The sequence below is a fragment of the Podarcis tiliguerta genome (assembly GCF_965153285.1).
Source record: "Podarcis tiliguerta genome assembly, chromosome: 4".
Classification (NCBI taxonomy): domain Eukaryota; kingdom Metazoa; phylum Chordata; class Lepidosauria; order Squamata; family Lacertidae; genus Podarcis; species Podarcis tiliguerta.
Window position 1 is genome coordinate 94496014 of NC_139537.1, and position 24969 is coordinate 94520982.

Sequence of the window (24969 nt, forward strand, 5' to 3'; positions counted from 1 at the left end):
CTTGACAATCAGAATGTCGGCAGTGTGAATCCTCGCGACGGGGTGAGCTCCCATTGCTCAGTCCTAGCTCCTGCCAATCTAGCAGTTCGAAAGCACGTCAAACTGCAAGTAGATAAATAGGTACCGCTCCGGCGGGAAGGTAAACAGTGTTTCCGTGTGCTGCTCTGTTTTCACCAGAAGCGGCTTAGTCATGCTGGTCGCATGACCCGGAAGCTGTACGTCGGCTCCCTCGGCCAGTAAAGCGAGATGAGCGCCGCAACCCCAGAGTCATTCGCGAGTGGACTTAACTGTCAGGGGTCCTTTACCTTTATGCAGTAATATAATAGATGAAAGACTGAGCCGAGTAAATGACCGCTTAAGGCAAGTCTACAGAACTGGTGAGCTACAAAACCAAAAGCAGCCCATCATCCCTGTATAGTGCAAAAGGCTAAAATGTAGTGCTAGAGTGCATTGGTTTGCAGGCAGAAAGTCCCAGGCTTCATCCTCAGCATCTCCTTGTATGCCTTGGGAAGATTCCTGTCTGAAAACCCTAGACAACTACTGACCCAAATGCACCAGTGGTTTGATTTTGTATCAGGCAGCTTCCTATGTTCCTATCTATTGTGGCTTTCCAAGTGTCTGATGTTATTGTTGTTGTTTAGTCGTGTCCGCCTCTTTGTGACCCCCTGGACCAGAGCACGCCAGGCACTCCTGTCTTCCACTGCCTGCCGCAGTTTGGTCAAACTCAAGCTGGTAGCTTCGAGAACACTATCCAACCATCTCGTCCTCTGTCGTCCCCTTCTCCTTGTGCCCTCCATCTTTCCCAACATCAGGGTCTTTTCCAGGGAGTCATGTCTTCTCATGAGGTGGCCAAAGTATTGGAGCCTCAGCTTCAGGATGTGTCCTTCCAGTGAGCACTCAGGGCTGATTTCCTTCAGAATGGATAGGTACACATCGCTTTTGCAATCCAAGAAGTTTACTATGGGCCTCCATGGATGACCATAGTTGGCAGAAATGGTGGATCAAAGACCGAGTTGTGTGAGTCTTACACAATCTGTTAATCCCATAGTTTAAACCACACAAAAACAACAACCACGAAAGGTAATTACATTGCTTTTGTGCACCTTTTGGGAAGTTTGCACAGTCTCATGCGGTGTTGAATGTGAACATACTTTACAAGCTAATCTCATCTTGCATTTATATCTGAGCCTTTGCTTTTTTGCCCAGAGCAAAGTGAGTCAACTATTTATGTATGGCCCTGGGGTAATTAGTGTATGATATTGGCTAGGTATAAATGAATTATGACAGGCCGGCACGCAAGGATAAGCAGGCTTCAATAGGAAAAAAACCAGATCACAGAAACTTGTTGTTGCATAATTTTGCCTTTTCATGCAGTGCAAATGCACCATTAGGCATGCTTGCAAAATACTTAAGTAAGCAGAATTGCGTAGAAATTGCTAAATGGTTTCATATGCCTGGAACTCATAACTTTCCTGAGAAGCTGACCAGAGATCCTGGTTCAAGTTGCTATACACATACAGAAAAGGTTCAGGTAGCAGGTGATAGGAAAGAACTCTGCCTGAGACCCCAGAGAGCCAGTGTCAGTCATGGCAGATAGCATTGGGTTGGGATGGACTGTGCTGCAATAGCTCAGTCAATAAAGCACAAAACTATTAATTTCAGGGCTGTGGGTTCGAGCCCCACGTTGGACGAAAGATTCTTCCATCGTAGAGGGCTGCACTAGATGACCCTCACGGTCCCTTTCAACTCTTCAGTTCTATGATTCGATGAAAGCAGCTTCCTGTGCTCTTAAATCCAAAACATTCGTTGACCGTAGAAAAGTAGGTGTCAAGCAGGAAGGATGTAGCTTGGATGCCTAGAATCCTGTGGGTCAGACGCTACAGGAGATCTGTGCTTGTTGCTTTCACTCCATCCAGTCCATTCCGATAGCATTTGAAGTCAAGAAATAGCATGGGTGGGACTGACATGGTATGTAAAGGTAAAGGGACTGCTGACCATTAAGTCCAGTCGTGGCCGACTCTGGGGTTGTGGTGCTCATCTGGCTTTATTGGCCGAGGGAGCCGGTGTACAGCTTCCGGGTCATGTGGCCAGCATGACTAAGCCGCTTCTGGCAAACCAGAACAGCACACAGAAATGCCGTTTACCTTCCTGCCAGAGTGGTACCTATTTATCTACTTGCAATTTGACGGGCTTTCGAACTGCTAGGTGGGCAGGAGCAGGGACCGAGCAATGGGAGCTCACCCCATCGTGGGGATTTGAACCGCTGACCTTCTGATCGGCAAGTCCTAGGCTCTGTGGTTTAACCCACAGCACCACCTCCTAAAACCTTTTCCGACTGCATGCGAAGTAACTGTGTGATCTCCAGGGTTAAAACATAGCCTCAATATCATGGGAAGCAGCACTGCTGTATCAGCAAAGGAAAGGTGAAGCACTTCATTGAGCTGGTGCAACTTTTTCTGCTGGTGATTCAGACATGTTTGGGGAGAGTTGGAAGCATCTACAACAGTGCAGATGCTTTGCTGTGATCAGTGCCTTCCACTGGCATTTCAGCTTGGGTTACGGTCAAAAATCTTTGTATGAGCATCAAATCCGCTAGAGGGCAAACTCTAATAATAAACTGCTCCTTGGAAACCCAAGCATGGCCGTACCAGAAGCTAGGAATTCTGACTCACACATGCAAGGTATTAAATTCTGATTCCCTGCCTCCCACCCGTAACCGTCTAAAGTAGTCGAGAAATATCATGTGTAATGTAAATTATTACAGGGTTATGAATAAATTTGTGTGGTCATATTTCAAGGGAGTAAGTATCACAGGTCATATCACCTGTGATTTGTCAGCATAGATTCTACTAATTGCTAACAGTGACTCTCCTAATGAATAATCTGAAAATCAGATGGCAGGTTTCTTATTTAAAAACACTGGATACTCATACACAAAATATGTATCCGTTGTTCAAGTCTGTCTCTCCACATGTATAGGTCAAAAAACCATAGTGCCTGCTATGTGGCAGTTTCATACAAAAGAACTTATTTGTGCTAATTATGGCCTTTGTCTTGCTAGACCATTTTTCCACAGGCAAAAGGGACTGGTTGCCATACAAGAAACAAATGTACATTGTTTTCCAAAAAGTTGTCCAAACTTGCTAGCCCACAAGCCTTTTTCTAGCCCACCTATCAATACCTACTTATGTTAGTCATTTGTGGTATATCAACAGATTAAAAATGAATAAAAGATCCCTGTCTTCTGACTTGAACTTTCCTGTCCAGTCACCTGGAGAGGATTCTTATTTACCACAGCAGGCAAGTAGCTATTTACAAGCCTGCCCTTGAATCCCTTACATCCTTGACCGAGGAGAAGGGGCTTATGATTAAGAGTTGTAGCAAAGTAATTTTTACTTGGAATAGACCCACTGAAATTAAAGGCTCTAAGTTTGTCACAGTCGTTCATTTCAATGGGTTTAGTCAATAGAATCTTCCACAACTTAAATCATGACACATTTGTGTTCCTACCAGTTTGAAATACAGCGTGGGAAGGATGACTATGCATGACTCTACGCTTACACCAGTGTTTGAAACTTCTAGGCGCATTTTGCGACAGGGAATTTCATTAGCGCGAGCAGTTTCTGAGCTCTGGGCGCAGTACTGCGCCTAAAATTTCAGATTAAAACTGCAGAGTGGAAGGAAAGGAGGACCTTTTTCTGCCTCCCCACTTCCAGCTATTCTCTGAAGACTGGAGAAAAAACCCTCTTAAGGATATCAGGGGGGTGGACAGGGAGAGGACTAGACCATGTGAAAAATGAACTGCTGCAATTCATTCCTTTTCAGCTTTGTATTCTTGTTATAAAAAAGAGTGCCTAGACATTCCATTGTTGTGCCTAGGTTTAAAGTGCCATTTAGCTCAGTGCTTTCATTTCTCTGTTTCTAACACTGGCTTACACTAACATGTGGCTTACACTAACATGTTCTTTAATGGTAGCTTTCTTTTTATTTAGTGTCCCATCACATTGCAGTGTAAAAGGTAAAGGGACCCCTGACAATTAGTTCCAGTCGTGGCCGACTCTGGGGTTGCGGCGCTCATCTCGCTTTATTGGCCGAGGGAGCCGGTGTACAGCTTCCGGGTCATGTGGCCAGCATGACTAAGCCGCTTCTGGCGAACCAGAGCAGCGCATGGAAACGCCGTTTACCTTCCCGCCAGAGCGGTACCTATTTATCTACTTGCACTTTGATGTGCTTTCGAACTGCTAAGTTGACAGGAGCTGGGACTGAGCAACGGGAGCTCACCCCGTCACAGGGATTTGAACTGCCGACCTTCTGATCAGCAAGCCCTAGGCTCTGTGGTTTTACCCACAGCGCCACCCGAGTCCCGTTACATTGCAGTGTAATAGTGACAAAATATTATTCTATGCCCCAGGGAACTTGCAGTCTCAGTAGCCTTGCAACAGAAGGCATGGAGCTGGATCTAAGGTCTTGCGTGTCCACACAATCTCCACTGGAAGATTCAGGGTTGGAGTTGAAGGGTTCATAATGTTATAATATGGAGTACTTGGCCTGTGATTAAAAGAAAGTGCTTTCAGCCTGCTTAAATATAATGAAGGGGACCTATCAACAGTCCATCTCTTAGCAGCCATTAGCCCAGTTCAGATGTGATGGATAGCACACTTCAAATTTGCAGAGCACTTCAGGCACATTATTTAATTAATCCTGTTGACAACCCTGCAAAGGAGGCCTAGTGGTGTTGTCCCATTTCAGAGCAAAGCGGGGGCAGAGAGCATCATAAGGCCAGCTTGTGAGTTTGTGGCTGATCAGCTTATAGCTCATGCTCTTAGTCACTTTGTGACACCAACTCCAGGAAAACTGAGGGTACAATACGCAGCCTCAATGGGCTTTAGTATTATTTCGGAGGATCACGATCGTGTCTGAAAGAAAATGCCTTGATTCTGAGCTATAGAGAAGCCTCTCTCACTAGACTTTGGGGCTCCTGATCTGCACATGGAGGCATTGCTAAATGCAGCCTTGCTAAATGCAGTCAGAAATGCAGCCTTGTTGCAGGGCATCCTGTGGTCCAAGGTATTTTCCTTTTTAATAAATCTGAGACACCTGCAGAAGAGAGGGTGGCAGACAACTTTTGTGTTTTGTTTAGTCTGAGCCTGTTTAAACTCTGCATTCCTCAGGCTCCACCAGATATTTATTTGAATAAGAAATGGCACCTGTCATTAGTCTTTGTTCATATTTTCTCCCCTTTCAGTAGTTGGAAGCACAGGTAAGACCCATGACTGGAGACATGAAAAATAAGTTCGACTTGTTCTGTGACCTTTAAGCACCATTCAGTACCTTTTGTTTGGTTAAGAATGGTTTAATACTATTTGTCTGCTCTACCTGAGAGAAATTTACTTGCCTAGAGTAATCCCTTCATTTGACAGAATGGAGACGAGTCATTCTCTCCTAATCCTCTCGGGGTTGGTCTCCATTCTGTAGACTCTTTGGCTTTCTTTACGGCAAATTCTCCACGTTCATTTGTGCCACAGGCGACAACAATTTGTCCCACAACAACCTTGCCAGACTGAAAGGTTACGTCATCAGCCCAAATTCCGTACTTCTTTAAGGTTGAAATACCAATACTAGCACTACTTCAAGTGTAGCTTTATCTTTCTGTGGGTATTTCCAATTTCACTACGGAAACCACCAGAAGCTACTGTGTTTGGGCTCTTCACGGCTATCTCTGCCGTAAGACATAGCGAAGCAACTGCCTCAGAGAGCAAACTGATTTACCAGTAAAGAGTAGCAGTTTTGACATTTATTTCCTATTTTCTAAAACTAAAACCACTTAGATTTTCTGCTTCCAGAAGCAAATAACCTCGGCCAGTTCTGCCTGCAATATAGAAAATGAATCGTTTTCTTCAGCTTTCATTTTTGTTACCTGTTTTTGCAGTCAGCAAATGGATTGCTGCGATGTTAAAGGATTTTTGTATATTTGTTAATTAAAAAAACCCAAAAACATTATTATTTTTTAAATATCTTTTTATTATTTTCCTCCTTAAACAATATTTTTGACAATACGATAACAAACACAAATACTTTTTGCTCTGCCAAGCATATGACTTCCCTCCTTCCCTTCAGCAGGTTTTCCGCTTTCAAGTCCTGTCTCGCAATTTAGTTCTTTAACTAAAAAACAAAACATTATATGCCACTTGATTGTAAATAAAAACCTCAAGGATATTAGGACAGAGCACATAATACAAAAAGACCAGGCTCTGGAATAACAGAATATTAGAATTGCAGAGTTGGATGGGACCATGATGAGGGTCATCTAGTCCAAACTCCTGCAACGTAGGAATCTTTTGCCTAACATTGGGCTCGAACCCACAGCCCTGAGATTAAGAATCTCGTGTTCTACTGACTGAGCTGTTGTTACTGTTGTGATCTTCTGCTCACATAGCACCCAGAGTGGCAAATAAGGAATTGGTGACTGTGACGTTAACATATGAGAGTGCTGGAGGTGAAATAGTTAAACAGGTTACCCAATCAGAACCCAGGGGGTGGAGTCAGAGGGACTATAAAACCAGTTCTGCGAGGGGCGAAGGGAGGAGTTCGTTGGGAGTTGAGTGGTTGGTTGGAGTGGGAGTGAGTTGGGATAGAGTCTGTGGGGAGGTTGAGTTAGTGTAGAGAAATAAGTTGAGTCAGGAACAGTTAGGAGCTAGGAAGACAAGTAAATATCTGAGAGGTGGTTTAGTGAGTGAGAGCAGGTAGCGGAAGTTATAGGTCTGGATAGGCACCCCATGATTGTAATTGACCGATACCGTTTATGAAACCACACGCTTGTTAAACTGCAATAAATAAGCAGAAGTTTATGTTCCAATTTAAACCTGACTGGACTCAGTATTGTACCAGGTAGGGCCTGGGTGGTGGCAGCGAGAAATCAAGTGGTGGCACAGGGATCAATAGGTGGTGAAACGTCCAGGGACCCTGTGTGGTTGCCACAGTGACCAAGAACTTGAGATGCTTGTTAGAATAGGTAAAATGGGCTTCTAATTGTCAAATTCGTTGGCCCAAGGCTATGCCACATTAAATGGACATGGTCATGTTTAGTTTCTGAAAGTTAAGACTTAGAGAATTCTTCTTCTTTGGCGATCACTCGTAGCCGAGTAAGATTGTCTTCCATAAACACGGTTTTAACAATGAGTCCGTATTATTACAGACTACTTAGAGAATACCAGGCAGCAGTGACCTTGAGACATGATAACTGGACCATTTAGGAAATCTTATTTTTTTGTGAGCCTATGGTAAATTAGTGAGCCACAATCAAGATTTGGCTTCTATATAACGACCAGTGTTTTGCCATTCTAGAGCTCAGGGGTGTTGTTAGATTCCAACTCCTATCAGGCCCAGCCAGCATGGCCTGTGGTCAAAGACTATGAGAAATGATAGTCCCAAAAGCATGAGGAGGGCCAGAGCACAGGTCTTCAATATGGCAACCATAAATATAAACGTAGCAAATAAGTACAGTGGAAAGAAGTTCTATCAAAATCCCAGGACTCCGTTTCTACATTAGGGTTCAGGTGCAAATGAATGCAGCATTCTGCTGAACATGCAGGTGTGATTGCAAGGGTGTGATCATAAAGCATCCACAAATGCACACACATGCATGCTGAAGAATGATTGCTCTGCTCTGTAGGTCTGACATGGTGCCCAGCTGGAAAAGATCCCAAATTGTTATTCCCACAATAGTGTGTTAGAGGGATGAAGAAAAGCAATCCTTCGATTGTGCTCGGTCTCTGAGTTGTTATGAAAAGATTTTCGGCAGTGACTGTTGGCTTTCTAAATAGTTGTGTGTGTGTTTATGTCTGCTTGTGTGCCACCTGGGAATGCTGATGATTTCATTATGTTCAAAGAATAAGATTTCCCCAAAGTCCAAATCACTGCTTAATAGTGTGCCTTCTAGAACTTCAGCCCACATGCATTCCTAGAACAAGATTAAAAACCGGGCCCTACAGCTGCGTGGGGGCTGTGCAAAATATATACGTTACAGATTTAAGGTCACTTAAAGTAGACAGATGTAAGCTCCCCGTTCAGTTACCCGTGGAGTTGATTTGTGGTAACATGAAATGCCATTTGGAAGTGTTTGCATCTTCATAAACATGTAAACAGTGTCTCAGGGCTGAAGCAGTATGGTTTTTAGGCAGAAATCTCAAAACAACCATCCTGGCCCCACCAAAAAAATCCAGGGGTAGTCAACCCTTGCAACTACCGTATTTTTTGCTCTATAAGACGCACAAGACCATAAGACGCACCTATGTTTTGGAGGAGGAACACAAGAAAAAAAATATTCTGAATCCCAGAAGCCAGAATAGGCTTCTGGGATAGCCTCTTGCTGTTCTGGCTTCTGGGATAGCCACACAAAGCCTCTTCAGGGCAGTGGGATGAAGGCTCCTAAGCCAGAAGCCAGGACAGCAAGCAGGATTGCTGCGCACCGATCCTTCTTGCTCTCCTGGCTTCAGCGAAAGCAACGCAAAGCCTCTTGAGCAAAGAGGCAGGAGCGTTCCTGCTGCGCTCAAGAGGCTTTGCTTGGCTATCGCTGAAGCCAGGAGAGCAAGAGGGATCGGTGTACACCAATCCCTCTTGCTCTCCTGGCTTCAGCGATAGCTGCGCAGCCTGCATTCGCTCCATAAGACGCACATACATTTCCCCATACCTTTTAGGAGGGGAAAAGTGCATCTTATAGAGCGAAAAATATGGTAGTGTGCCACAAAAAAATGCAAGGCATGAGGGAAGGTATGCCGGTTTATGCTACCATACTTCTACAGTGCTGCATGCCTTGACGTGGTTTTTCCAGAGCATGGGAGAAAGCAACAGTGCTGCAGAGGAAGCATACAAGACAACAGGCCTCATTCTGCGCTGTACCCAGCCGCACAAACTCCCTGCTCCTCTCCCAAGACTTCCACAGACCCTCACTGTTTGTACCACTTGTGAAAACCACGCTATAGCTTGGCCACCAGTGGAATGCCCATTTTGTACTTCTGTATGAAAGAGCAACTTTCCAGAGGTCCTGAGACCAGCCCTGCAAGTTACCATGTATAACAAGGAGGAAGCTAATATTGGCTGATTTTTATGGTGCCTTAAAGCACCGTAACATTGCAGTCTAGTCTACTTTTTCCCAGAACTCCTGCTGAACTCTGCAGGGCTTGCTTCCAAGTAAACATGTGTAGGATGGAGCTGTGTAATGTGAAGAGCCTTGGAAGGTCAGATGCTCAGATGCTTCTGGGAGGTTCATAAGCGTGAAGGCAGAACCACCTCCATTTTTCGCAGCATCTGGAATGCAGAGGTTTAGAATGCAGAGGTCCCATTGTGCCATTGTAGTTGTTGGTAGACCTTTAGGATAGCAGATCTCTGGATCATCCAGTCAAGCTTACTCCAAAAGCATATTCAGAAGCCAGTGCAAAACCTTGTACTTGCCCCATGGAAATCACTACTTCTGTTTCTGCCATAACGTTATGACTAACCAACTGCCAGAGCAATATGAATAATCTTCAGGTTGTAGATCACCCACAGATGACATGAAAACCAATGATACCTCTGAAAATACTCCCATTTGCAGCAACATTAAGAAATACTTCCTAAAAAGTGGGTTCTTATAAAATCAAATCACAGGGGTTACAAAAGCATGCTTATGATGATGTTATAATTCCGTATCGGGCATTTTTTAATAGATTGGATCTCTGTTGAACCAAATAGCAACCATCTTTAGGCTCCTTTGGGAGAAATGTCAGGATATAAATTTAATAAAAATGAGGTGTTGTGGGTGAAACGTAACAGTCCAGAGCTGAAGGTCCCATGAAACAGAGGCAAGTACCGTATTTTTCGCTCCATAAGACACACTTTTTTTCCTCCTAAAAAGTAAGGGGAAATGTTTGTGCATCTTATGGAGTGAACGCGTGGTCCCTGGAGCCAAATTGCCCAGGGGTGAAAAGCAGATCATGCTTTTTTTTTTTTTAAGAAAGAGGGAAGGGGGTGTTGAAATAAAGCCGCTTAGCAGCTGATCAGCAAGCGATCGGGAGATAAGGGACTCTAGCGATAAAGGAGGCTGCCACAGCATAAACCACAAAAATCAAACATCCACTGTTTCGTTCAGAATATTTTTTATTCTTGTTTTCCTCCTCTAAAACCACACCGTCTTATGGTCTGGTGTGTCTTATGGAGCGAAAAATATGGTAATTCAAGGCCCCTTAATTGCAGGGTGACAAGGAGCTCTGGATTTACGTCCTGGTAAGAAGTGAGACAATCTAGGCTCCAATTGCCACCTTTCCTGGTCACCACAGCGCTTTATCTCTTACCCCTACTACAACATCTTTTTTCTATCTTGGTTTTTGCAATATTGCCTTGAGCATGTTTTCTTCAAGGGATTTGCTCTAAAAACGTTAACTGTTTTCTGTGTCCAGCATTTCAAACAGAGAAAAAGTTGAGAGGTATTAACACTACAAAAAGTTGTGGTCTGTCTGGCCAGAGACCATAGCAGGACTGGAAAAATATGATATCTCCTTCATACCACCTCCAGCACTCAGGGCAGGACTCATGTCTTTTGCAAGTCATTATGATGCTTTGGCCTTTGTGTGTTGAATGAGACAAATATTTGCGTAATGACGAACAGGGGGAAATAACTTTCGATCAAGGAATTTTTAGGTTTTTTTAGACAGCAGCTTCCTCGGGAAGGAAGGTGCTGCAATTGGAGAGATGTCAGTGTTTGCTTTAAGCGAGAACAATTATTTCAGCATGGGTAGCTTTCAAGGCAATCTCACAATAAGTAGAAATGGTCAGTCTTTTTCAACAGGAAACTCTCTGGATGTAGTTTGCTTGCATCCAAGCTGTAACCAAAGGGCTGTGGCCAAAGAAAGACGCTTGCAGCTTTGTACCTGAGCAAACAGGCAGCTTGGCAGTTCCTCCTTAAGAATGGACTATGGACCCTTGGGTAGTAGAAAAGGGCTGTATAAACTTTGCATTGTAACCTAAGGGACATGTCTCACTCTGCTTTAGAAGGCATAGCTTTGCAAGCAGTAGAGGAAGCTGATTTTGTTTTCTGAGTTCCCTGTTTTCCTTTCCGGTTCCGTACTAAAACTTACGTTTCTATATCACTTATATCATCTTATATCATTAGAACGTTAATCCCTTTACAGAATTGCCAAGATAATGGTGCTCCTTAAGACTATAGAAAAATTAGGTATGGTCTGAAAGTACTGGAACAGCAAGTGCTTAACTACACCGGAAATATAAAATGGTTTGTTGTTGTTTAGTCGTTTAGTCGTGTCTGACTCTTCGTGACCCCCTGGACGAGAGCACGCCAGGCACTCCTGTCTTCCACTGCCTCCCGCAGTTTGGTCAAACTCATGTTGGCAGCTTTGAGAACACTGCCCAACCATCTTGTCCTCTGCCGTCCCCTTCTCCTTGTGCCCTCCATCTTTCCCAACATCAGGGACTTTTCCAGGGAGTCTTCTCTTCTCATGAGGTGGCCAAAGTATTGGAGCCTTAGCTTCAGGATCTGTCCTTCCAGTGAGCACTCAGGGCTGATTTCCTTAAGAATGGAGAGGTTTGATCTTCTTGTAGTCCATGGGACTCTCAAGAGTCTCCTCCAGCACCATAATTCAAAAGCATCAATTCTTTGGCAATCAGCCTTCTTTATGGTCCAGCTCTCACTTCCATACATCACTACTGGGAAAACCATGGCTTTTACTATACGGACCTATAAAATGGTAATACATGCTTATTTCCTCTTACCACCAAATTAACAAAATCCTCAGCACCTTACAAAACTTCAATTCCCAGGATTCTGAGTCGGAAGCCAGATCAGTTAAATTGGTACCATGCTCCCATAAATTTGTAGTGCAAATGTCCTAAATGATATACGGACTGGATTCGCGATAAATCTATGAAACCTTCTCAGCATATCTTGGGCTTCCCTCTTACAAGCTTCACTCCTGGCTCAGATTTTCATAATACACCTCCTGTATGCCCCTATTATGCCCAGAAATACACCTAGTTGGGACCAGAGAGAAGAATTGCTCAGACTCTGGGATGTCAGGAAAGCTATGCAAATTCCAAGAGCTGTGTTGCAGGACCTACTGTGATGCTGCAAAGGATTCTGGGGCACATCTCTCAAGCTGGCCTCTTAGTCAATGAGTTCTTCGAACCATTGATTAGAACAGCCTTTGTCAACTTGGACGGTACCAGGTTGATGAAGGCTGGATTAGAATCTCCTCCTTCAGGATCCTCACCACAACTTGGTGACCTATGCCTCATTTTTCGACATTGTTTGCAGACAACAGCAGGCAATTTGTGAGGAAATAGGGGAAGGGTAACTTTAGAAGAGAACTTGGCCTGAACGTAGGAGTGACACATTAACCAACAGAAGAATAAGACAAGGGATATATATTCTTCCTTAAGTTTCCTGATTTATTATACATCATATCACAACTTGCCCAAAGTCCATATGAGTCAGTGTTAGAACAAGGAAACTAATCCATAGTTGCAATTTCTGGGACTTTGCCCCAAGTTGACCCGTAATGGATTATGAATAAGTTATTCTGTTCTTAGAACATATAGTTCCCATGTGTTTGCTCAACGTCAATGTGCTAATGAGAGCATTTATTTGCATAATTTGCTATTACGATGGTTCTACAAAGCTTACGTTGAATAACTTCCCCCAAACAGATAAAGATGATTCAGCCCATTCACTTATATTGCATACTTAAATCATACTGAATCAAAGTGCTCTCGTGAGAGCAAGTGACTCAAGGCACATTCATTTCTGATCAGTTTGTGACTCAGTATATTCTGTCTGCTTTGATGCAGCTCAATATATGCAAACTGTGGTGTGATAATCTGCTTGGCTTTGCAACTCTATGTGAGTATGGCTGCTTCAGGAAGGCACTGTCCTTTTATAGGTTTGCAATGTCATAGCTGAAGTTGTCTGAACCATGTGGGAGTCCACATAACAATGAAACTTAACTTGCCATACACTTTCCTCATTTTCACACTTCAGATAAGGCCCAATTTGGCATCACCTTTGTTTTCATCATTGATTGCTGTTGCCCTGAAGAAAATTTACACCTAGGTGCGGTTTTATTATTCATTCATTCATTTGCTGTATTTCTGAATCTCCCTTCCTACCAAGGAAGTTCAGAGTGATGTACAATAAAATAAGGTTAAGGACCCACTTGATGGTTAAGTCCAGTCAAAGGCATCTATGGGGTTGTGGCGTTCATCTCGCTTTCAGGCCAAGGGAGCCGGTGTTTGTCCACAGACAGCTTTCCGGGTCATGTGGCCAGCATGACTAAACCACTTCTGGCACAACAGAACACCGTGATGGAAGCCGGAGCACATGGAAAATGGTTTACCTTCCCGCCACAGCAGTACCTATTTATCTACTTGCACTGGTATGCTTTCAAACTGCTAAGTTGGCGGAAGCTGGGACAGAGCAACAGGAGCTCACCCCGTCATGCAGATTCGAACTGCCGACCTTCCAAATGGCAAGCCCAAGAGGCTTAGTGGTTTAGACCACAGCGCCACCCACTCCTTACAATAAAAATAAAATAAAGTAAAAACACAACACCATAAATAATGCAACAGTTACCAAGACAACTATAAAATACCTGTGAGAATCAGAACCATCAAAACTGCTACTGTTAGGTATTAAAAACAACCTAACCTCACTTTATAAAAGCCTGAGTTTAAAAATTCTGCAGCTGACATCTAAGCATCAAGAAAACAAAGCTATCACAAAGGGAGTAACATTCCAGAGTTAGATTGCTGCCACCGAGAAGACTCTATGGCACATTCCCCAACTGTGAATTTTCATAAGAAACACCATCTCAATAACTGAGTTGGCTGGTATTGGAGGAGGCATTGCGTATACTTGGCCGACCATATAGGCCATTACCAACATCTTGAACTGGTCCCAGTAGCACACAGTGCAGTGCAGTTCAAATACATTATACAAATTCTGGCTGCCCCAGTTTTCAGCATTGCAAGAAAATATGAAGATGTGAGTCCACATCACGGGGCTCAACTGAGTTCAACTGAGCTGGCTTGATGTCTCATTTGATACAGATATGATGATGATTAAATTTATTACCCACCCTTCATTCACAGGCCCCAGGGTGGGCTGCAACAGTTTACAATTCAACATTAAAAGCAGAAATATCTAGCAGGCTATTCTTCTAATGTCCTCTCCTCTACCATGCCAGCCCAGTACTAGATGAACTGTTGCTGTTTTTGGGGGCACTAGGAAATGCTCAGCAGGTAGGGATTCTCATCCCTATTCTTGACCCTTAGTAGTTATAACCTCAAGCGGCCTTTGTGTCCTCCATCAGGTCTCATGACAGACATTGCATCAATAGATGCCAAGTTTGAGGAACTTGACGAAATCCCTGCACTGAACAGGATACGATGAGCTTCTTGTACCAGAACTTGATTGTAACCTGGAAGCATTCTGAAACTGAAATAACTATTGTCCTTTAAACTCACCCTGGCGGCTTCCATGGGCTTTTGGAAAATCTGCTGTCCATTCCCACATTTTTTCCACAGTGTAGCAGCTATGGATGCCCTATGGTCATGTAAAACTAGGACATGAAATGTTATAACTTGCAAGCTTGAAACGGCCACCCTATTCAAATTCTAGGAAAGGGGTTATTGTAATCTTGCTTGGAATACAGTTTATTTCTTCACCCCTTCAATTTTGGGGTAATAGACACATGTGTGTAAAATGCCTGGACTGCATGTCTTGCTTTTTAAGGAGAAAAGGGGAATAAGAAAATACGTGTTTTTGACATGGAAAGAAGGGGGAGAGGATAGGCATATGCAAATGTTAAATTGGTAATAAAATAATGTTTTGTGAATAAAATGAAAACCTTCTTAAACGAAAATGGAAATAAAAGATTGAGCCATGGTTCAGCATCTCCCAGGCCACCAGCGTAACATGGGAGGGGGCCAAAGATCTTTCCCGGGAGCACCCCACCCACCAACAAAGGAGAATCAGCAGCTGTTCCCACTCTTTGTCCCACTCCATACACAGAATGCCAAATCCCTGTTTGCATGTTCCCTCGGAGGTTATGTCAATTACAGCGATGTTTTCACATTAAATTAAAACACTTTTATTGTCCAAGTAATGTGTATTTTGGGCACAACCCAAAATGCAGTTAGTCACCTGCATAACTACTGGCTAAGTACTCTCGCCCCCCCTTGCCAAGTGGATGGGAGCATAAATGGCATGGAAGATTTGCCTTTCAGATTTAATTTGGTAGTCAAGGTGGCCATGCACTTTAATTAGACTTTGTTGGGATTCCAGGTCATGCCTGAAGTATAATCATTCCCCCCTCCCGCCCTTTCGCTGTATCAGGTTATGGGTGTGGTGAACAATCATTTAACAACAGTAATTAATGGGGAGTTCAGCATGTGGGCATGTTCAAGGGTTGTTTGGGGAAAATGTTAAATATTTGTATTAAAAATAGCTGCTGAAAAATGACTAAGGTCTCCTTTGGGTTAGAGTCAAACCTGCAAATTATAGTTTATTATAGCTTGCCCTCCAGCTGCCAACTATAACTATCTTTACCTAATCTTCAACTTTATCTGCTCAAAATGCATTGGAAAGTGGAGCTGAAGCCATCAATTGCTTTGGGGTGCAGTGTACTGGTGATTCAAGGAGCCAGAGAATGCTAATTTTCATTTTGATCCAGCAAAACCAACAAAGGGGGTGGGTGGGAGCTAATTCTAAACTCAGCTGGTCCAATTTTCCCAGTGTGGTGTTCTAAGCTTGCTGTTAAGAGAGCCCTGTGAGTTTTTACGCCCCCCTGACCTGGTGTGGGAGACTCATGGAAGAGGTGGCAAATATTCCACTGACAGTAGCTACAAAGGTGGGTCTTGATGCTACCTGTGTCAGTGAATAGAGCAGAGGTGAGGATCTACTTGGGTTCAGCAGGGTGGATCCATAAGTGGCCAACCCTCTGTGGGTTGGAGCAGGTCTGCCTGCCTTTCAGCCTCCTGAAATCGTATGACACCAGGTTGATTGGTGCCCCTTGGGAAATGATGGGTCTTGCATTTGGTGATGAATTTTAACAGCAACGAATGCTGGTCCTGTTGCAGAGGAACAATCAGGAGCAAACAAAAAGCCATGGGCTTGCATTCAGTGGTGCTTAAATTTGGGGGGTGGGGTGGGACGGTGTGGGGTGAGAAATTAAATGCAGTTCCTATTGAAAGGAGAACCAACCCAATTTGCACTTTCTAAAACAGCACGAGAAATAAAAGACACAGCTGTCCTGTGGAATTAGCAATTCTCCTAATACAGTGGTGCCCCGCAAGACGAAATTAATTCGTTCTGCGAGTTTTTTCGTTCTACGAGATTTTTCGTCTTGCGAAGCACCAATGTGTATTGACGGTTTCCCATAGGCATGCATTGGTGGTTTAAAAAAAAAAGGCGCAAGACGTTTCGTCTTGCGAAGCAAGCCCATAGGGAAATCCGTCTTGCGAAGCACCTCAGAAAACGGAAAACTCTTTCATCTTGCGAGTTTTTCGTCTTCCGAGGCATTCGTCTTGTGGGGCACCACTGTATTATTTTTTTGGTGCAATTCTCCAGGCAGGCAAGGGGTTCGAAAAACGCATATAATAGAGCAAAGTGTGCATAGAAATGCATATATCAGTGAAAACAGCATACAAAAATGCGTTTTATTAGCGGAAGTTGCTCTGTAAAAATGTGTTTGTTAGGCAAAATTCAGAGAAAATTACACTAAAATGCTGATGGAGAAAATAATAATTGCAGGCTGGTGTGGAAATGTGGAGAACTGAAGACTGGAGGACATGAAATGAACAGATCCACCCATCCCTAGCTGTGGGGTAAACTCTTAATGAGAGAACATGTAAACATATAGGCCACAATCCAGCACAGATGCAGGCGCTCTGAATCCCATGTGTTGGAAACAAAAGCTCTGTTTTGGATTGTGGCCATGAAATTGGGGGAGTGGGGGTAGAGAGAGAACAAAAGGTGAGGAGGATCTGTTGGTGCTCAAAAGTAGTAATTTATTATTGCATGGAAACTCTTCTTCGGGGGCAAAAGGTCGTGCACATATTCTTAGTGCAGTACGCCAGCTAAAACAGCTCACTCGGAGAATGTCCTTTCAAAAGGATTTCTATTGAAAAGCATTGGGCAATTTATTTGTAATAATAAATTACTAGCGCTCAGCACTAGCTTGAGATTCTGCCTCTCCTTTTGTTCTCTTGGTTTCTGATGCCACCCCTCCCTTTTTCCACCATGAAAACAAAACAAGACTTGCCAGACAAGATGAATCCTCTTCCCTAAATGTTGAGCTTGCTTAAGAGTCAGGCCTTTGTGCTCAAATGGGAAGAATCTGACTGCCCATCATTGGAAACAGGATGCAAGGAGAAAGATGGACTGATCTAGATGGACTCTTCTTATGTTCTTAAGATACAAGATTATAGCAGTCTTCTCAAACCTGGTGCTTTTCAGATGTCTCCAGCTCCCATCATCTCTGAACATTGTCTAGGGCTGATGGTCGTTTGAGTCCAACAACATCTGAAGAGCATCAGACTGGATTAAATAGGAGGATGGGACATGGGGAGACCATGTGCTCAGTAAGAAACAAGACTCTACTATTGCCTTCCAATGTTGTGTGCCAATTTAAGAAAAGCAATGGGATGATGGATAATCAAGAGGAACAGTGGTGACTTATTTTCCTTCCATGTATTTGCGAATGAAGGGAGAACAGGGCATGATCAGATGTTTTCCTAGCTTCAGAGCAGATTAGCGGGTCCTTGACATTTTCATTCCTAGCTTAAGAACAAATGGGTGGGCAATTGTTATTTAAATATATTAAGTCTACTCTTTGGGAGTAGAAAAGGGTTAAACCCTACACAAATCCAGAGTGGAGTCCTAAGATGAATGGTGCCTTGCATGCCTTTCTGGCAACTCCTGTAGCCAAGCTGGTGCTAAACACATTGCTTTCCTTTGGATCACATTAGTGAGGCCAAGAAGGGGTCTTATCATCTGGGCGGCCCAGGACCTCCAGACACACTGCCCAGGTTTGCACGCCAAGGAGTTCACTTGCTGCTAACATAGCAGTTTGACTTCACCCCTGGAGGCGCACTCCATCGTCTCTCGAGACAAACAGATGTCAACAACAATTCCCAGTGAATTGTGTTAATGCACTCATGTCCAGCAGGCTTTGCACAGGTCACTTTGAGAACAGGATGCTGGACTAGGTGGACCACTGGCCTCATCCAGCAGGTTCTTGTTATTTTCCGAATTACTGTATTTTTTGCTCTATAAGGCTCACTTTTTCCCTCCTAAAAAGTAAGGGGAAATGTGTGTGCGTCTTATGGAGCAAATGCAGGCTGCGCAGCTATCCCAGAAGCCAGAACAGCAAGAGGGATTGCTGCTTTCAGAATATATTCTGATTCAGAATATATTTTTTCTTGTTTTCCTCCTCCAAAAACTAGGTGCGTCTTGTGGTCTGGTGCGTCTTATAGAGCGAAAAATACGGTAATAATTGTAATTTAAACCTCTCAGATGACCTGTTTTCTGCATTTCCTTATAGACCTATGTCACTTCCTCTGTAGTTGCCAGATTTCTGGCTATGGACTGTCTTCCAAGTCAGAGGAGATATATTGGTGTATTGGTATGGGATTGCTAGCCAGCTGTTTGTGGCGAGAGTATGTCATACTGCATTTCAATGCATGCTGTCTTTAGCAATTGCCAGGCCATCTGTCGCGCGGTTCGTGCCCATATACCAGCTGCCAAATTCCTGGGGCCCAATAACGTGACCATCTAGATATGAATAAAAATATTTCAACTGTCTGTTAGCATTTGGCATTTGACTTGAGGGTGGGATACACAGCAATGCCACAGCCTTCACTGTTGTTGCTGTGAACACGTGAACATTTCAATCTAGGATAACACTACTAAACCAGGTGAAACAACTGTTCCATTGCTTCAGTTGGGCAATGCCAAGGGTAGAAATCCTCTTGGCTACAATAATCTGGTAGCTCTGAAGAAATGTGGATTATCAAGTTGTTGACAACCCAGCTTCTTTTGGGTTTAAGCCAGAGGGTCATAGAATCATAGAATTGTAGGGTTGGAAGGGATCCTGAGGGTCATCTAGGCCAACCCCCTGCAATGCAGGAATCTCAACCAAAGTATCCATGACAAATGGCCATCCAACTTCTACTTAGAAACAATGCCAACTTTCTTACTGTCAGAAAGTTCTTCCTGATGTTTAATCAGAATCTCCTTTCTTGTAACTTGAAGCCATTGGTTCAGGTCTCTAGAGCAGAAGAAAACAATCTCTCTCCATCTTCAATGTGACAGCCCTTAAGATATTAGAAGATGGCTATGCTCTCAGTCTCCTCTTTTCTGAGCTAAACATACCCAGCTCCTTCAACCGTTCCTCATAAGGCTTGTTTTCCAGACTCTTTGTCATCTTGGTTGCCCTCCTCTGCACATGTTCCAGCTTTTCAGTATCCATCTTTTGGCTCCCAGAACTAGGCATAGTACTCCATGTGTGGTCTGACCAAGACAGAACAGAGCCAATTACTTCCTTTGACGTGGACATTATGCTTCTGTTGAAGCAGCCTAGAAGAGCATTAGCCACTTTTTGCTGCTGCATCACACTGTGGACTCATGTTAAGCTTGTGGTCCACCAAGATCCCTAAATCCTTTTCACATGTACTACTGGCTAGCCAGGTGAAAGGGGGTTATTTGAGGGTGGGGCTTGTTGGATTGCTGTTGTTTTTGTGTTGATTATGCATTTTGTGGTTTTATATTTTGATTTTTTAGGGATTTGTTTAGGGAAGCTTTTAATGTTTGATGTATCACAGTATTTTAATATTCTTTTGGAAGCCGCCCAGAGTGGCTGGGGAAGCCCAGCCAGATGAGCGGGGTATAAATAATAAATTATTATTATTATTATTATTATTATTATTATTATTATTATTATTATTATTATTATTATTATTTTATTCTGTGAACTGCCTTGAGAGCTGCAGGTATAGGATGGTATATAAATTAAATTCATCATCATCATCATCAAGGAGCAACGATAGGTCAGACCAGTACCCAAGCTTAAAACAAAAGCCTTTGTTAGGGGCCAGGGGTAAAATGTGGCCAATTGCTGTAAACCAGGCGTGGCTTGGACTACAACTCCCAGCATCCTTGGCCATTGGCTTTGCTGCCTGGGGCTGCTGGGAGTTGGAGTCCAATGCTATCCGGCAGGCAGCAAGTTCCCCACCCTTGGTCTAAAGAGTCTTCCTTGCTGGAATGACCAATTGCCTTTGGCCTGAGTTATGTAGTAGTGACATCTGACACCGTCACCACCCAGAAATTCCAGTTCAAGGCCATTGCAGGCTTGAATCCGGACAGTTTAGAGACTTGATGATATCCGTTCTCGCAAGGTATGGCAGGTAAGAGATTTGCAATGTTGCATGAGCACCAAGTCTTCCTCTTTGATCTGCCTTTCCTAGACTAAGCTTGCCAAGGTTTCTGAACCCAGTATGACGTTTCCTTTCCCCCTTGTCTCCTAGGAGAGAAACCCTACAAGTGCACCTGGGAGGGCTGCACCTGGAAGTTTGCCCGTTCAGACGAACTGACGAGGCACTACCGCAAACACACGGGAGTGAAGCCCTTCAAGTGCGCGGACTGTGATAGAAGCTTTTCTCGTTCGGATCACTTGGCGTTGCACCGCCGAAGGCACATGCTTGTCTGAAAAAGGCTACATTGTCCCCTCTCCCCACCCAAAAAAAAAAAAAAAAAAAGGAAGTACCAAGAGCTGGGTCTCTTTTAACTACAGCGAATTCAGCAGGGCTGAATCAGATATTTCAATCACATGTTCGTTTAAAAACCATCTAAAGGTGTGGCGAGCTCTAGTGAACACCACAATTTTTGTTTTGTCATAGTTTATCTTTAGTGAGTTATGGGAACAGTAGGCTGCGATCCCCTCCAGCATGCTGCGTAAGCCTCTTCGGGTGAGTGCCATTAAAGCCATGTCATCGGCGTATAGCAATATATTCAGACGTTTACCTTCAAGGGCTGGAGCCGATGACTTGTACTTTGCCATGTACTGAACAATGTCGTTTATATAAAAGTTAAAAAGAAATGGGGCTAGCAGGCATCCCTGTTTGACCCCTTTCCCCAATGGCAGTGGGTCCGTAAGAGTTCCCGATGGCCCAGTTCTGATTTTGACTGTAGTATCTGTGTGTAACTCTCTGAGAATTTTTAAGAGTCGTCTATCAATGTCCGTTTCATATAATTTTTTCCATAGTCTATCTCTACAGATTGAGTCAAAGGCAGATGTCAAGTCAACGAAGGCCACAAAGAGTCTGCTCTTATACGCTTTTGCATATTTAGCTACCAGGGTCTGTAGTACCATACAGTGACCTATCGTATTGTGGCCCTTTCTAAATCCTGCCTGTTCCTGGTTGAACAGGTTAGAATGGTCCGCCCAATCTACCAACTTGTTTAATAAGTACCGGGTATAAAGTTTGTATGCGATGTCCAGAAGGCTTACAGGGCGGTAGTTTGCTGGATCTTGAATATCTCCCTTCTTGTAGATAGGGGCTACCACACTTAGTTTCCAATTTGCTGGGATTTTACATGTGTTGTTTATTGCCGTAAAAAGTTTGGCCAAAAAGATGGCCCACCATTGGGTATTTGACTTAAATACCTCAGGGGGGATCATATCCTCACCAGGAGCTTTGCCATTTTTTAATGTTTTAATTAACTGTAGGCACTCTGATTCCGTAACAGGATCCCAACTAGCTAGATGAACATTCTTCAATGGGAGGGACGGACTCGAATTAGCAATATTTGAGGGTGTGTATAGCTGGAAAAAGTGTTGAAACCACACCTCGGATGGAATACTGTTGTTTACAATTTTTCCTTTGGATGAGACTCCCTGTGCTACTATTGCCCAAAATTTTCTATCGTCTCGCGATTTAATCGCCTTATCAAGTGCCTCCCATTGTTCCTTCCTATAAAGGGATTTCTTGAGTTTTAAGGTGTTTTTATAGTAAGAGCGCCATCTGTGGAGATTTACTATAGATGACAGAGTCCTCTCCTGTTTTACCTTGTTTTGTTGCTTCCTAAGCAGGGATCTTAGCTTCCGGCAATCTTTGTCAAACCAGCCCCCCGATTTGTTATGTTGTTTGGGAGGCCTGGAGTTTGTAAGTAGTGGGAAAAGAGACTCTGAGACCCGCTGATATAGTGAAAAAGGATCAGAGTTGGGTAAAAGACACTGGTCTCTCAGAACCAATAAATCTGGAGAGTGCAGGTGTTGTTTAATTTTAAGCTCCAGCTCGCTGTTCCATTTACGCCTGCGTGGGGCCGGTGCTTGAGGAGGGACTGCACGATGTAGTTGTTGTAATCCCCCTGATTCGAGGGGAGTTAGTGAGATTGCTCTAGGAAGATGGTCGCTCTCAGTTCTGTTAAAAGTGCTGAGACCCTGTGCCCTCTCCAAAATTGTTGGAGAGACCAGGATATGGTCAATCACACTTGCACCGCGAGGGCCGATAAAAGAAAAAAAACCTCCTGACCTATCCATGTAAGTACCATGCAGGTTGTACAAATTATGCTTAAAGGCGATCTCCAGTAATGTATTACCTGCCTTATTCAGGACCTTTTCATCAGAACTCCAAGGGATAAACCAGTCCACTTCTGGTAAAAACTGGGATTTGGAGCCATACGAATTGATGTCACTGCCTATCCTAGCATTAAAGTCACCTGCCAGCAGGATGTTCCAGTCAGGAAATTCTATTTTGGCCTTCTCCAAGCATGACTCCAAATCTTCCCAGATTTGTATTGTCTGAGAGGAAGTACACACGGGGGGAATATAAACGTTAAAACATAGAAAATCTCCTCCTGTGTTATTGGAGATAAGTAAAATCTGAAAATTGTTGCTCTTCATCCACTGCAGTTGTCGCACCCTGTACCCTTGCTCTATAGGGATAAAAGTGACCAAACCGCCGCTAGGTCGGCCACAGTTATTTAGTTTTTTCGCAGGGGTAGCAAAAGCCACATAGCCCTGTAAGTAAGGGAGATGAGAGTCTAGGCACCAGGTCTCTTGTAAACAAATAATCTGGAATTTTGAGAGGAAATCCAGAAAATCAGCATCGCCCTGCTTAGACCGCCAGCCCGCCACATTCCACGATAAAATGTGGAAATATGGTGGTGAGGGGAACAAAGGTAGACTCCTCCGTTTGTTCTTTAGTATGATGGAATGGATGTTTTTATAGAGGTGGAGTGAGCTGTTAAGATCATTCGTGGTAGGTACTAACCTAGTGAGTTTTGTTTCCCTGGCATGGTGTCCCCTCGCTGTGTCTGTCTTTCAATCCTCCACCTGAATGTCATCTAAGGATCCTAAGACATCCACAAAGATTGAGCCGTTCCTACTCATCGGCATGGCAAGATCTACCTGGTGTGTTGTTGTTTGAGGTATTAAGGGTTGTGTGGGAGAACCCGCTTCTTCGGGGGACAGGAACCGGCACTGCGTCCAGTCTTCGTTGGATAAGGGCTTTGTTGTGTTAGTAGCAAAATTAAATTCCAAAGGAGCAGAAAAGCCTTGGGGAAGTAAGGATTTTTTGATGTTTTGTAACCTAGCTATTAACGCATCCTGGGACTGATGAATCTGCTCAAGGGAAGCTAAAAAGAACAGCTCCTTTTCGTTTAAAATATCTTTTTTGGGTTCATTGGAAGGGAGTGAACTTTTTTGGAGCTTAGCCTTCTGTTTGGAAATTTTGACTGCCTCCGGTTGAACTTGTTTGTAGTTTTCAGAAGCCATTTCCAATTCTGTGTGCAGACTAGTAGGCTTACGTGTTCCTAAGAGGGATGATGGAATGCCGGACTCTTCGAATAGGCGGGTCACCAACAGGCCAGCCCTCTGGAGCCTGTCCCTCTTTTTCAAGATTTGTTTAGTTACCGACCAGTCCTTAAAGGTCACCACAACTCTGTTTTGGGCCTTATCAAAAGGAAGAAATTTCACGCTGACAATGTTTTCTGCTGGAATAAGGCCTCTGATGACTAAGTCAATTTTCTTAAGTATATAAATTCTCTGTTGTGCAGGCGTGGAAAGGCCTCCATGCTTGAAAAGAGGGAGGAGAACTAGTTTATGTTTAATTAAAATTAAGTTCTGGCTCTTTCGTACTCCCTTCTGGAGAGTTTCTTGCTTTAGGTCTGGAGTTTTCTTTAGTTTTCCACTAGAGGGCAGCGATTGTTTTACTAGCCTTGAAGGGCTAGCCACCTGATGCTTATTTAAAATGTTTGGGCTTTGGCTCTTATTTGGCGTTGTTATGCTGGGGTTCTTTGTGCTTGAGTTCTCCAGAATCTTGAATAACTTTGAGAAATTCATTTTCCCAGTCCGAGAGGGCAGCATAGCCTTTCGACCCAATTTCACATTCTTCGGCTTCTTCTTGTGCGTTGAACTCTTTCCCTTTAAGGAAGGTTTCCTAGTGGCCAATACTTTTCCTTGGACTAGTTTGGCTCTGCTTGTTTTCCTTTCTTTGATGTTGGGCTGGGTTTTATTTCCATTTGGCTTATTGCTGGCTTCTTTGTGAAAGTGGCAGTCCTCTTTCCTCCTGATTAGTTCAATCAGGGAGGTGAGCAAACCCAAACATTCTGAAAGAAAGTTTTTAATTGGCCCCAGTTCTTTAATTAGCTGAATTTGATGTTCTTCCAACAGATCTTTGTACAGCCCTGTCATTATGTAATTGTAGTTGCCCAGGTCTGGATGTCGAACTCTTGTGTCGTTTGGCCACTCCTCCACCTCAGTCGGGGCAGGAGACCCCCCTTTCCTCTAAGCATAGATTGATAACTGGATTCTTTTGACTTGGTTTCTGGGTTTCCCAGTTGAGGCTCCTGTTCCGGTCGGGCCTTAAGGGCTGTATTTCTATAGTTGCCTGCTTTAACTCAGTTGCCAGGTCGACTCCTTT

At 43.7% G+C, this 24969-nt stretch overlaps 1 protein-coding gene across 6 annotated transcripts in view; it reads left to right on the top strand.

Annotated features, from left to right (window-relative positions):
* Window positions 1-24969, top strand: part of KLF12 (KLF transcription factor 12) — a 228647-nt gene that overhangs the window by 194348 nt on the left and 9330 nt on the right. For 5 of the 6 annotated variants that reach the window (XM_083435893.1, XM_083435890.1, XM_083435892.1 and 2 more), the window contains one exon: window positions 20572-20850. In XM_083435893.1, coding sequence (XP_083292019.1) covers window positions 20572-20753 — 182 coding nt within the window. In that variant the 3' untranslated portion in view covers window positions 20754-20850. Of the gene's footprint in view, window positions 1-20571; window positions 20853-24969 lie in introns of those variants that run through there. The other variant, XM_083435895.1, reaches the window with a different exon arrangement.